The following is a 12,507-nucleotide window of genomic DNA, read 5'->3' on the forward strand; positions in this document are numbered from 1 at the left end:
CAGTAATTTCTGACCTATATCCTCGATCGTGCTGGATGAGAATTAAATAGGTTTTACTTTCATCACCTTTGCTTCCTTCTGCTGAAGGTACAAATTCATTCTGTGGTATGTTGCCATGGGCAGCAGCTACCCCTCAATACCAAGTGGGTATTGCTGAAATGGGAATCTAGAAAGTAAATGTTAATGGACTATTTTATGCTTCACAGTCTATACATTTCGCTGAGATCTTAGTCAATGAAGTAAAAGTCTCACAACACCAGGTTAAAGTCCAACAGGTTTATTTGGTAACATGAGCTTTCGGAGCGCTGCCCCTTCATCAGGTGAGTGAGAAGGGGCAACGCTCCGAAAGCTCGTGCTACCAAATAAACCTATTGGACTTTAACCTGGTATTGTAAGACTACTTACTGTGCACACCCCAGTCCAACGCCAGCAACTCCACGTCATGAAATAAAAGGGGATGGATCCAAAACTCCAAAGACGCATCATCTGGTGAAACCTTGGCAAAGTGAATACTGGTGACGTTCACTTCTGATCCTGCCCAATATCAGGGAGAGATCGCCTGAACTGAGTGTGGTGGGTGTCTGTGTTACACTGGGCATGAGTGAGGCACCCAGCAGAGGGGGCAGGAAGGAAGTTCTAGACAGCCATTCTCGTAACAGCCAATGGCAGGAGGCATTTATCTGTCTTGTTCAAATCTTATCCCAAATACGATAATTCCCTCACTCTGGCCCCAATCTCTCTTTCACATAAAATGATCAAATCCTAGGAGGGTAATAATGAAATTTTAGATTATAATATCCTAGAGGGGAGGCAATGGCCTCGTGGTACAAACTTTAGACTATTAATCCAGAAACGCAGCTAATGTTCTGGGGAACCAGCTTCAAATCCCACCACGGCAGATGATGGAATTTGAAATCAATAAAAAATGTCTGGAATAATCCGAAATTTACTGTCAGAAAAACCCATCTGGTTCACTAATATCCCTTCGGGAAGGAAATCTACCGTCCTTACCTGGTCTGGCCTACATGTGACTCCAGAGCCACAGCAATATGATTGATTTTCAACTGCCCTCCAAGGGCAACTAGAGATGGGCAATAAATGCTGGCCAGCCAGCAACACCCGTAAACCACGAATGAATTTTAAAAAGTGAATCTGTATGGCCATTCCTTACATTCTCCCTCATATTTGGCGTGTTATTAAATGAAGTATAAAACTGTCATAACCTGAGTAACTCAAAATTCCAAACAACTTTAGAATTTACATCCAATCAAGCCATCAAAATCTCAGGGCTGTTAGATCTAAGTATGAAACAAGCAAAGCTCTCAAACAAATGTGCTTGTAACTTGTTTGACACTCTTGGAGATCTGGCTAATTCATTATACCAAGTACAACTTTGGCAACACACTGGGAATCATTGGAGTCTGCGGGGAGCGGTCAGAGGGCGGAGCTGAGCGTAACTGTGAGTATGAAACTAACTTACTTTTTTTTCAGAGCAGCAGGAAACCGGAAGTCGGCCGTGGGGAGTTCTGGGAAGGTTTGTAGTTTGCTTTTATAATGCGGGTTGCAGTGGTTGCTGGTTAAGTGTTTTATTTTTACCTGTATATAAGTTGGGCGGTTCCTCCTGCAGTATGTTTGAGGTGAGGGACGACGCCGTCAGTGTCCCTGCTGATTTCACCTGTGGGAAGGGCACCCAGCTCCAGCTCCTCAAAAACCGCGTTCGGGAACTGGAGCTGGAGCTGGATGAACTTCGGATCATTCGGGAGGCAGAGGTGGTCATAGATAGAAGCTTCAGGGATGTAGGTACTCTGAAGAATGAAGATAGATGGGTGACGGTGAGAGGGACTGGGAGGAAGCAGTCAGTACAGGGATCCCCTGTAGTCATTCCCCTCGGCAACAAGTATACCACTTTGGATACTGTTGAGGGGGACGACGTACCAGTGGTAAGCCACAGTGACCGGATCTCCAGCACTGAGTCCGTCCCTGTGGCTCAGAAGGGAAAGGGGGAGAGCAGGAGAGCAGTAGTTATTGGGGACTCGATAGTTAGAGGGACAGATAGGAGGTTCTGTGGCAGCGAAAGAGACTCACGGATGGTATGTTGCCTCCCGGGTGCCAGGGTCCGTGACGTCTCGGACCGTGTTTTCAGGATCCTTAAGGGGGAGGGGGATCAGGCACAAGTCGTGGTGCACATCAGTACCAACGACATAGGTAAGAGAAGGGACGGGGATAAAAACAGGAATTTAGGGAGCTAGGGTGGAAGCTGAGAGCCAGGACAAACCCTGTTGTCATCTCTGGTTTGTTGCCGGTGCCACGTGCCAGCAGGTTGAGGAACAGGGAGAGAGTGCAGATAAACACGTGGCTGCAGGGATGGTGTCGGAGGGAGGGTTTCAGTTACATGGATAATTGGAGCACATTCTGGGGAAGATGGGAGCTGTACAAACAGGACGGGTTGCACCTGAACCAGAGGGGCACCAATATCCTGGGAGGGAAATTTGCTCTGGCTCTTCGGGGGGGGTTTAAACTAAATTGTCAGAGGGATGGGAAAACGAGCTGTAGTCTAGAAGCCAGTGTTGAGTGTAGCGAGGTACTGAGGAGGGTATCAAGGTCGCAGGAGTGTACCGGCAGACAGGAAGGTGGGTTGAAGTGTGTCGACTTCAATGCAAAGAGCATCCGGAATAAGGTAGGTGAACTTGGAGCGTGGATTGGGACTTGGGACTACGATGTTGTGGCCATTACGGAGACATGGTTAGAACAGGGACAGGAATGGTTGTTGAAAGTCCCAGGATATAGATGTTTCAGTAGGAGTAGGGAAGGTGGTAAAAGAGGTGGAGGAGTAGCATTGTTAATCAAGGATAGTTTAACGGCTGCAGAAAGGCAGTTCAAGGGGGATCTGCCGACTGAGATAATAAGGGCTGAAGTTAGAAATAGGAAAGGAGCGGTCACGTTGTTAGGAGTTTTCTAAAGGCCCCCAAATAGTAATAGAGATGTGGAGGAAGAAATTGCAAAGCAGATTATGGATAGGTGTGGAGGTCACAGGGTAGTTGTCATGGGTGACTTTAACTTTCCAAATATTGATTGGAACCTTTATAGGTCGAATAGTTCGAATGGGGCAGTTTTTGTACAGTGTGTGCAGGACGGTTTCCTGACACAATATGTGGATAGGCCGACAAGAGGTGGGGCCACATTGGATTTGGTATTGGGTAATGAACCGGGCCAAGTGTTAGATTTGTTTGTGGGAGAGCACTTTGGAGATAGTGACCACAATTCGGTGTCTTTCATTATTGCAATGGAGAGGGATAGTGCCATACGGCAGGGCAAGATTTATAATTGGGGGAGGGGTAATTATGATGCGATTAGGCAAGAATTAGCGAGCATAAGATGGGAACAGAAACTGTCAGGGAAAGGCACAAATGAAAAGTGGAGCTTGTTCAAGGAACAAATACTGCGTGTCCTTGATAGGTATGTCCCTGTCAGGCAGGAAGGAAATGGCCGAGTGAGGGAACCATGGTTCACAAAAGAGGTTGAATGTCTTGTCAAGAGGAAAAAGGAAGCGTATGTAAGGATGAGAAAACAAGGTTCAGTTGGGTCGCTTGAGGGTTACAAGGTAGCAAGGAATGAGCTAAAAAAAGGGCTTAGGAGAGCTAGGAGGGGGCATGAGAAGTCCTTGGCGGGTCGGATCAGGGAAAACCCCAAGGCTTTTTACTCTTATGTGAGAAATACAAGAATGACCAGGGTGAGGTTAGGCTGGTCAAGGACAGTAGTGGGAACTTATGCATGGAGTCAGAAGAGATAGGAGAGGTGATGAATGAATACTTTTCTTCAGTGTTCACCAAGGAGAGGGGCCATGTTTTGATGATGAGAGTGTGATACAGGCTGATAGGCTGGAGGAGGTAGATGTTCTGAGGGAAGATGTATTAGCAATTTTGAACAACCTGAGGGTCGATAAGTCCCCTGGGCCAGATGGGATATATCCTAGGATTATTTGGGAGGCAAGGGATGAGATTGCAGAGCCTTTGGCTTTGATCTTTGGGTCCTCACTGTCCACGGGGATAGTCATGATGTGGAGATGCCGGCGTTGGACTGGGGTAAACACAGTAAGAAGTTTAACAACACCAGGTTAAAGTGCAACAGGTTTATTTGGTAGCAAATGCCACTCGCTTTCGGAGCGCTGCCCCTTCATCAGGTGGAGTGGAGAAATGCTCACAAACAGGGCATATAGAGACACAAACTCAATTTACAGAATAATGATTAGAATGCAGTCTTTACGGTTAATAAAGTCTTAAAGGTACAACGGGGATAGTGCCAGAGGACTGGAGAGTGGAGAATGTTGTTCCTCTGTTCAAGAAAGGAAATAGGAATGACCCTGATAATTATAGGCCGGTTAGTCTTACTTCGGTGGTCGGTAAGTTAATGGAAAAGGTCCTGAGGGATAGGATTTATGAACATTTAGAAAGATGCGGATTAATCCGGGATAGTCAACACAGATTCATGAAGGGCAAGTCGTGCCTCACAAATTTGATTGAATTCTTTGAGGAGGCAACTATGTATGTAGATGAAGGTAGAGCAGTTGATGTCATATACATGGATTTTAGTAAGGCGTTTGATAAGGTCCCCCATGATTGGCTCATGAAGAAAGTAAGGAGGTGTGGGATAGAGGGAGATTTGGCCGATTGGATAAGTAACTGGCTATCTCATAGAAGACAGAGGGTGGTGGTGGATGGAAAATTTTCAGACTGGAGACCAGTTACCAGCGGTGTACCACAGGGATCAGTGCTGGGTCCTCTGCTATTTGTGATTTTTATCAATGACTTGGAGGAGGGGGCTGAAGGGTGGATCAGTAAATTTGCTGATGACACCAAGATTGGTGGAGTAGTGGCTGAGGTGGAGGGCTGTTGTAGGCTGCAAAGAGACATTGATAGGATGCAAAGCTGGGCCGCAAAATGGCAGATGGATTTTAACCCTGATAAGTGCGAGGTGATTCATTTCGGTAGGACAAATTTGAATGCGGATTACAGGGTCAACGGCAGGGTTCTGAGGAATGTGGAGGAACAGAGAGATTTTGGGGTTCATATCCACAGATCTCTGAAGCTTGCCACTCAAGTGGATAGAGCCGTGAAGAAGGCCGATAGTGTGTTAGCATTTATTAACAGGGGGTTTGAGTTTAAGAGCCGTGGGGTTATGCTGCAACTGTACAGGACCTTGGTGAGACCACATTTGGAATATTGTGTGCAGTTCTGGTCACCTCACTATAAGAAGGATGTGGAAGCATTGGAGGGAGTGCAAAGGAGATTTACCAGGATGCTGCCTGATTTGGAGGGTAGATCTTGTGAGGAAAGGTTGAGGGAGCTAGGGCTTTTCTCTTTAGAGCCGAGGAGGATGAGAGGCGACTTAATAGAGGTTTATAAGATGATGAGGGAGATAGATAGAGTGGACGTTCAGAGACTATTTCCTTGGGTGGATGTAGCTGTTATTAGGGGGCATAACTATAAGGTTCATGGTGGGAGATATAGGAGGGATGTCCGAGGTAGGTTCTTTACTCAGAGAGTGGTTGGGGTGTGGAATGGACTGCCTGCTGTGATAGTGGAGTCAGACACTTTAGGAAATTTCAAGCGGTTATTGGATAGGCACATGGAGCACACCAGAATGATAGGGAGTGGGATAGCTTGATCTTGGTTTTGGACAAACCTCGGCACAACATCGAGGGCCGAAGGGCCTGTACTGTTCTATGTCTATGTTCATTGCCTGGCATGGATATTGAATTGATAGCACAGGTATGTTTGTCACAGGGCAGCCGTATAGGGAGACAATGCATAGTATGCAGGCGATTTTGTCACAGTGCACTGTGGAGACTGCAGTCCTGCATTCGATGGAAGAAGAGAGAAGTAAAATGACACAAAGACTAAGAGAACAAAATGGGAAAACAGTCAGAGACAAGCAGAGAAACATCACAATGAGAAAACTGCAAGGGGCCTCCCAAGAGAATGGCAAATAGGAAGATGAAAAGAGAGCAGCCAAGAACAAATTCGGAGAGCAGAGAGGAATGAGAGAAATTTACAGGATGAGACTTTTTGTGATTAACATAAGGATTAATGTTTTCAATAATATGTCATTCATTTTCTTCCAAAAGATGTAGGTCATGGTTATAGCTTTAACAGTGGAATTGTACATTTACAAATTGAAATCAACTTACCTGAAAGAGCAAAACAATTTAAATGCAAGCGATCACAAAACCTGTCTTCTTGATGAAACATATTGGGGGTGATTCTCCCAGCCTGCCGCGCTGCTCGAGTAGCACAGCGGATTCACATTGGACGCTACGGCCTCTGCGTCAGAAATCGGCACGGAGCTGATTATCATATTGAAATCAGCATTTCAATAGGATTAGGGGGCTGGGACGGTATTCTCCAGGCCTGCTAGTGTCTCTCCCCACCTCCCCGCAAGGAGTGGTTCCCTCCAGTGTTCCCACAAACAGGAAACAGGCACCTGACCCCGCTGAAGGGAACAGAGGCCATTGAGGCCCCGCGAGGGAGGTCGGGGGTAAGGAGGATGCCCCTTGGGCAGTGCCAGCCTGGAACCCTAGCACTGCCCAAGGGGAAAAGTGGCACAGCCCACTGGGCCTCTGGGCTCTGCCCACTGGGCACCGGGCAGGGCCGAGGGGGCAGGGCCAAGGGGGAGGGGGCACTCTGCAAAAGGACCGGTGTGGGAGGAGGGGAGTGAGGGCAATTGAGCCTGGTCATTAGGGTGGAGGATGTCAGGGCTGCCGGGGGAAGGGGTCAGGGCTGGTCATCGGTGGGAGAGGGGGCAAGCACTGTTGGGTGAAAATTGGGGCTGGTCGCAGGTGGGGATATCGGGGCTGGTTATCAGGGTCGGCGGGGGGTGGGGGGGGGGGGGTCGGAACTGTCCGGGGTGAGGGGTTTGTAAAGTTTAGGGCTGGCCGGGGAGGTAGGTACATAGTGGCTCACCCAGGAAGGTTGGGGAGGCCACCGATTGGAGGTGGGTTGGGGGGGGGAGGTCGGGCTGACCAGCGATCAGGAGGCCAGCAATGGGGGGCCACTGCGCATGCGCCAATCTCTACTCTGACATATCAGCGTATGCGCAGTGGTTCGCTCAGCCCTATGCTGTCAGCCTCTCACGTGGGAACAGGCCCCACTCCCTACTTTCTCGAGTGAATCTCGCTGAGGCATTCTGCAATGCACAGACTGTCAGTCATTCGCTCTGGTAAGTATGCTGAAAAAAACGACAGGAATTACTCCCATCTTCCCGCACATTGAGAATTTAGATTTTATTTTGGAGAATCCCGGCCATTGGTTCATACACTTACTTTCACTGCAGTCTTTTCCTGTCCAATTTGAATGGCAAATGCAAAGATAATCATACGTCGTCTGCATGCATCTCCCGTTATTTTTGCATGGATTAGAGTCACATGGATCACTTTTAGTTGTTGTCATTGGAGGAGCTGTCGTTGGGGTCGTCGTTGGGGTCGTCGTTGGGGTCGTCATTGGGGTCGTCGTTGGGGTCGTCGTTGGGGTCGTCATTGGGGTCATCATTGGGGTCGTCGTTGGGGTCGTCGTCGTTGGAGGCGTCGTCAGACATGAAGTCGTCGGACATGGGGTCGGCAGACATGGAGTCGTCGGACATGGAGTCGGCAGACATGGAGTCGTCGGACATGGGGTCGGCAGACATGGAGTCGTCGGACATGGAGTCGTCGGACATGGAGTCGTCATCGTTGGGGTTATCGTTCGGGTCGTCATTGGGGTCGTTGTTGGGGTCGTCGTTGGGGTCGTCGTTGGGGTCGTTGTCGTTGGGGTCGTCATTGGGGTTGTCGTCGTTGGGGTCGTCATTGGGGTCATCGTCGTAGGGGTCATCGTCGTTGGGGTCGTCGTCGTTGGGGTCGTCGTCGTTGGGGTCTTTGTTGAGGTCGTCGTCGTTGGGGTCGTCGTCGTTGGGGTCTTTGTTGAGGTCGTCGTCGTTGGGGTCGTCGACGTTGGGGTCGACGTCGTTGGGGTCGTCGTTGGGGTCGTCGTCGTTGGGGTCTTTGTTGAGGTCGTCGTCGTTGGGGTCGTCGTCATTGGGGTCGTCGTCGTTGGGGTCGTCGTTGGGGTCGTCGTTGTTGGGGTCGTCGTTGGGGTCGTCGTTGGGGTCGTCATTGGCGTCGTCGTCGTTGGTGTCGTCGTCGTTGGGGTTGTCATTGGGGTCGACGTTGGGTTCGTCGACGTTGGGGTCGTTGTTGGGGTCGTCGTTGGGGTCGACGTCGTTGCGGTCGTCGTTGTTGGGGTCGTCGTTGGGGTCGACGTCGTTGGGGTCGTCGTTGAGGTCGTCATTGGGGTCGTCGTTGGGGCCGACGTCGTTGTGGTGGTCGTTGTTGGGGTCGTCGTTGGGGTCGTTGTTGGGGTCGTCGTTGGGGTCGACATCGTTGTGGTGGTGGTCGTTGAGGTCGTCGTTGGGGTCGTCGTTGTTGGGGTCGTCATTGGGGTCGTTGTTGGGGTCGTCGTTGGGGTCGTCGTTGTTGGGGTCGTCGTCGTTGGGGTCATTGTTGGGGTCGTCGTTGGGGTCGTCGTCGTTGGGGTCGTCATTGGGGTCGTCGTCATTGCGGTCGTCGTTGGTGTCATCGTCGTTGGGGTCGTCGTTGGAGTCGACGTCATTGCGGTCGTCGTTGGGGTCGTCGTCATTGGGGTCGTCGTCATTGGGGTCGTCGTTGTTGGGGCTGTCATTGGGGTCGTCATTGGGGTCGTTGTTGGGGGCGTCGTCGTTGGGGTCATCGTTGTTGGGGTCGTCGTTGTTGGGGTCGTTGTCGTTGGGGTCATCGTTGGGGTCGTTGTCGTTGGGGACGTTGTTCGGGTGGTCGACGTTGGGGTCGTTGTTGGGGTCGTCGTTGGGGTCGTCGTCGTTGGGGTCGTCGTTGGGGTCGTCGTCGTTGGGGTCGTTGTTGGGGTCGTCGTTGCGGTCGTCGTCGTTGGGGTCGTCGTTGGGGTCGTCGTTGGGGTCGTCGTCGTTGGGGTCGTCGTCGTTGGAGTCGTCGTTGTTGGGGTTGTCGTTGGGGTCATCGTTGGTGTTGTTGTTGGGGTCGTCGTCGTTGGGGTCATCGTTTGGGTCGTCGTTGTTGGGGTCGTTGTCGTTGGGGTCGTCGTTGGGGTCGTCGTTGGGGTCATCGTTGTTGGGGTCGTCGTTGGGGTTGTCGTTGGGGTCGACGTTGTTGGGGGTGTCGTTGTTGGGGTCGTCGTTGGGGTCGTCGTTGGGGTCGTTGTTGGGGTTGACGTTGTTGCGGTCGTCGTCGTTGGGGTCGTCGTCATTGGGGTCGTCGTTGGGGTCATCGTTGGGGTTGACGTTGCGGTCGTCGTCGTTGGGGTCGTCGTCATTGGGGTCGTCGTCGTTGGGGTCGTCGTTGGGGTCGTTGTTGGGGTCGTCGTTGGAGTCGTCATCGTTGGGATCGTCGTCGTTGGGGTCGTCGTTGTTGGGGTCGTCATTGGGGTCGTCGTTGGGGTCGTTGTTGGGGTCGTCGTCGTTGGGGCTGACGTCGTTGTGGTGGTCGTCGTTGGGGTCGTTGTTGGGGTCGTCGTCGTTGAGGTCGTCATTGGGATTGTCGTCGTTGGGGTTGTCATTGGGGTCGTCGTCATTGGGATTGTCGTCGTTGGGGTTGTCATTGGGGTCGTCGTCGTTGGGGTTGTCGTCGTTGGGGTCGTTGTTGGGGTCATCGTTGTCCGGGTCGTCGTTGGGGTCGTCGTTGTTGGGGTCGTCGTTGGGGTCGTCGTTGTTGGGGACGTCGTTGTTGGGGTTGTCGTTGTTGGGGTCGTCGTTGGGGTCGTCGTTGGGGTCGTCGTCGTTGGGGTCGTCGTTGGGGTCGTCGTCTTTGGGGTCGTCGTTGGGGTCGTCGTCGTTGGGGACGTCATTGGGGTCGACGTCGTTGGGGTTGTCATTGGGGTCATCGTTGGGGTTGTTGTTGGGGTCGTCGTCGTTGGGGTCGTCGTTGGGGTCGACGTCGTTGTGGTGGTCGTCGTTGGGGTCGTCGTTGTTTGGGGTGTCGTTGTTGGGGTCGTCGTTGGGGTCGTCGTTGGGGTTGACGTTGTTGCGGTCGTCGTCGTTGGGGTCGTCGTCATTGGGGTCGTCGTTGGGGTCGTCGTTGGGGTCGTCATTGGGGTTGAGGTTGTTGCGGTCATCGTCGTTGGGGTCGTCGTCATTGGGGTCGTCGTCGTTGGGGTCGTCGTTGGGGTCGTTGTTGGGGTCATCGTTGGAGTCGTCGTCGTTGGGGTCGTCGTTAGGGTCGTCGTCGTTAGGGTCATCGTCGTTGGGGCCGTCGTCGTTGGGGTCGTCTTTGGGGTCGTCGTCGTTGGGGTCGTCGTTGTTGGGGTCGTCATTGGGGTTGTCGTCGTTGGGGTCGTCGTCGTTGGGGTCGTCGTTGTTGGGGTCATCATTGGGGTCGTCGTCATTGGGGTCGTCGTCGTTGGGGTCGTCGTCGTTGGGGTCATTGTTGGGGTCGTCGTCGTTGAGGTCGTCATTGGGGTTGTCGTCGTTGGGGTCGTCGTCGTTGGGGTCGTCGTTGTTGGGGTCATCATTGGGGTCGTCGTCATTGGGGTCGTCGTCGTTGGGGTCGTCGTCGTTGGGGTCGTCGTTGGGGTCGTCGTCGTTGGGGTCGTCGTCGTTGGGATCGTTGTGGTGGTCGTCGTTGGGGTTGTCATTGGGGTCGTCGTTGTTGGGGGTGTCGTTGGGGTCGTTGTTGGGGTCGACGTTGTTGCGGTCGTCGTCATTGGGGTGGTCGTCATTGGAGTCGTCGTCATTGGGGTCGTCGTTGGGGGCGTCGTCGTTGGGGTCGTCGTTGGGGTCGTCGTCGTTGGGGTCGTCGTCGTTGGGGTCGTCGTCGTTGGGGTCATCGTCGTTGGGGTTGTCGTCATTGGGGTCGTTGTGGTGGTCGTCGTTGGGGTTGTCATTGGGGTCGTCGTTGTTGGGGGTGTCGTTGGGGTCGTTGTTGGGGTCGACGTTGTTGCGGTCGTCGTCATTGGGGTCGTCGTTGGGGTCGTCGTCGTTGGGGTCGTCGTTGGGGTCGTCGTCGTTGGGGTCGACGTCGTTGGGGCCGTCGTCGTTGGGGCCGTCGTCGTTGGGGTCGTTGTTGGGGTCGTCGTCGTTGGGGCCGTCGTCGTTGGGGCCGTCGTCGTTGGGGTCGTTGTTGGGGTCGTCGTCGTTGTCGTTGTTGGGGTCGTCATTGGGGTCGTCGTTGGGGTCGTCGCTGGGGTCGTCGTCGTTGGGGCCGTCGTCGTTGGGGTCGTTGTTGGGGTCGTCGTCGTTGGGGTCGTCGTTGTTGGGGTCGTCATTGGGGTCGTCGTTGGGGTCGTCGTTGGGGTCGTCGTCGTTGGGGCTGACGTCGTTGTGGTGGTCATCGTTGGGGTCGTTGTTGGGGTCGTCGTCGTTGAGGTCGTCATTGGGGTTGGCATCGTTGGGGTCGTCGTTGGGGCCGTCGTCGTTGGGGTCGTTGTTGGGGTCGTCGTCGTTGGGGTCGTCGTTGTTGGGGTCGTCATTGGGGTCGTCGTTGGGGTCGTCGTTGGGGTCGTCGTCGTTGGGGCTGACGTCGTTGTGGTGGTCATCGTTGGGGTCGTTGTTGGGGTCGTCGTCGTTGAGGTCGTCATTGGGGTTGTCATCGTTGGGGTCGTCGTTGGGGTCGTCGTCGTTGGGGTCATCGTCGTTGGGGTCGTCATTGGGGTCGTCGTCGTTGGGGTCGTCGTCGTTGAGGTCGTCGTCGTTGGGGTCGTCGTTGGGGTCGTCGTTGGGGTCGTCGTCGTTGGGGTCGTCGTCGTTGGGGTCGTCATTGGGGTCGTCGTCGTTGGGGTCATCGTCGTTGGGGTTGTCGTCATTGGGGTCGTTGTTGGGGTTGTCGTTAGGGTCGACGTTGTTGCGGCTGTCGTCGTTGGGGTCGTCGTCGTTGGGGTCATCGTTGGGGTCGTCGTTGTTGGGGTCGTCGTTGTTGGGGTTGTCGTTGTTGGGGTCGTCGTCAGTGGGGTCGTCATTGGGGTCGTCGTCGTTGGGGTCGTCGTCGTTGGGGTCGTCGTTGAGGTCATCGTCGTTGGGGTCGACGTTGTTGGGGTCGTCTTTGGGGTTGTCGTCGTTGGGGTCGTCGTTATTGGGGTCGTCATTGGGGTCGTCGTCGTAGGGGTTGTCGTCGTTGGGGTCGTCGTCGTTGGGGTCGTCGTCATTGGGGTCGTCGTCGTTGGGGTTGTCGTTGGGGTCGTCGTTGGGGTCGTCATTGTTGGGGGTGTCGTTGTTGGGGTCGTCTTTGGGGTCGTCGTTGGGGTCGTCGTTGGGGTCGTCGTTATTGGGGTCGTCGTTGGGGTCGTCGTTGGGGTTGTCGTTGGGGTTGACGTTGTTGCGGTCGTCGTCGTTGGGGTCGTCATTGGGGTCGTCGTTGGGGTCGTCGTTGGGGTCGTCGTTGTTGGGGTCGTCGTTGGGGTCGTCGTTGGGGTTGACGTTGTTGCGGTCGTCGTCGTTGGGGTCGTCGTCATTGGGGTCGTCGTTGGGGTCGTCGTT

At 53.5% G+C, this 12,507-nt stretch overlaps 1 protein-coding gene across 1 annotated transcript; it reads right to left on the minus strand.

Moving 5' to 3' along the window:
* Positions 1-5,777: 5,777 nt before the first annotated feature.
* Positions 5,778-12,227, minus strand: LOC144491788 (uncharacterized). The gene is made up of 3 exons (XM_078210084.1): positions 9,646-12,227; positions 7,709-8,184; positions 5,778-5,896 (listed from the first exon to the last, which is right to left on the minus strand). The coding sequence occupies exons 1-3, from the start codon at positions 12,225-12,227 to the stop codon at positions 5,778-5,780; spliced, it is 3,177 nt and encodes a 1,058-aa protein (XP_078066210.1).
* Positions 12,228-12,507: the final 280 nt, after the last annotated feature.

Source organism: Mustelus asterias, chromosome 3, assembly GCF_964213995.1.
Source record: "Mustelus asterias chromosome 3, sMusAst1.hap1.1, whole genome shotgun sequence".
Classification (NCBI taxonomy): domain Eukaryota; kingdom Metazoa; phylum Chordata; class Chondrichthyes; order Carcharhiniformes; family Triakidae; genus Mustelus; species Mustelus asterias.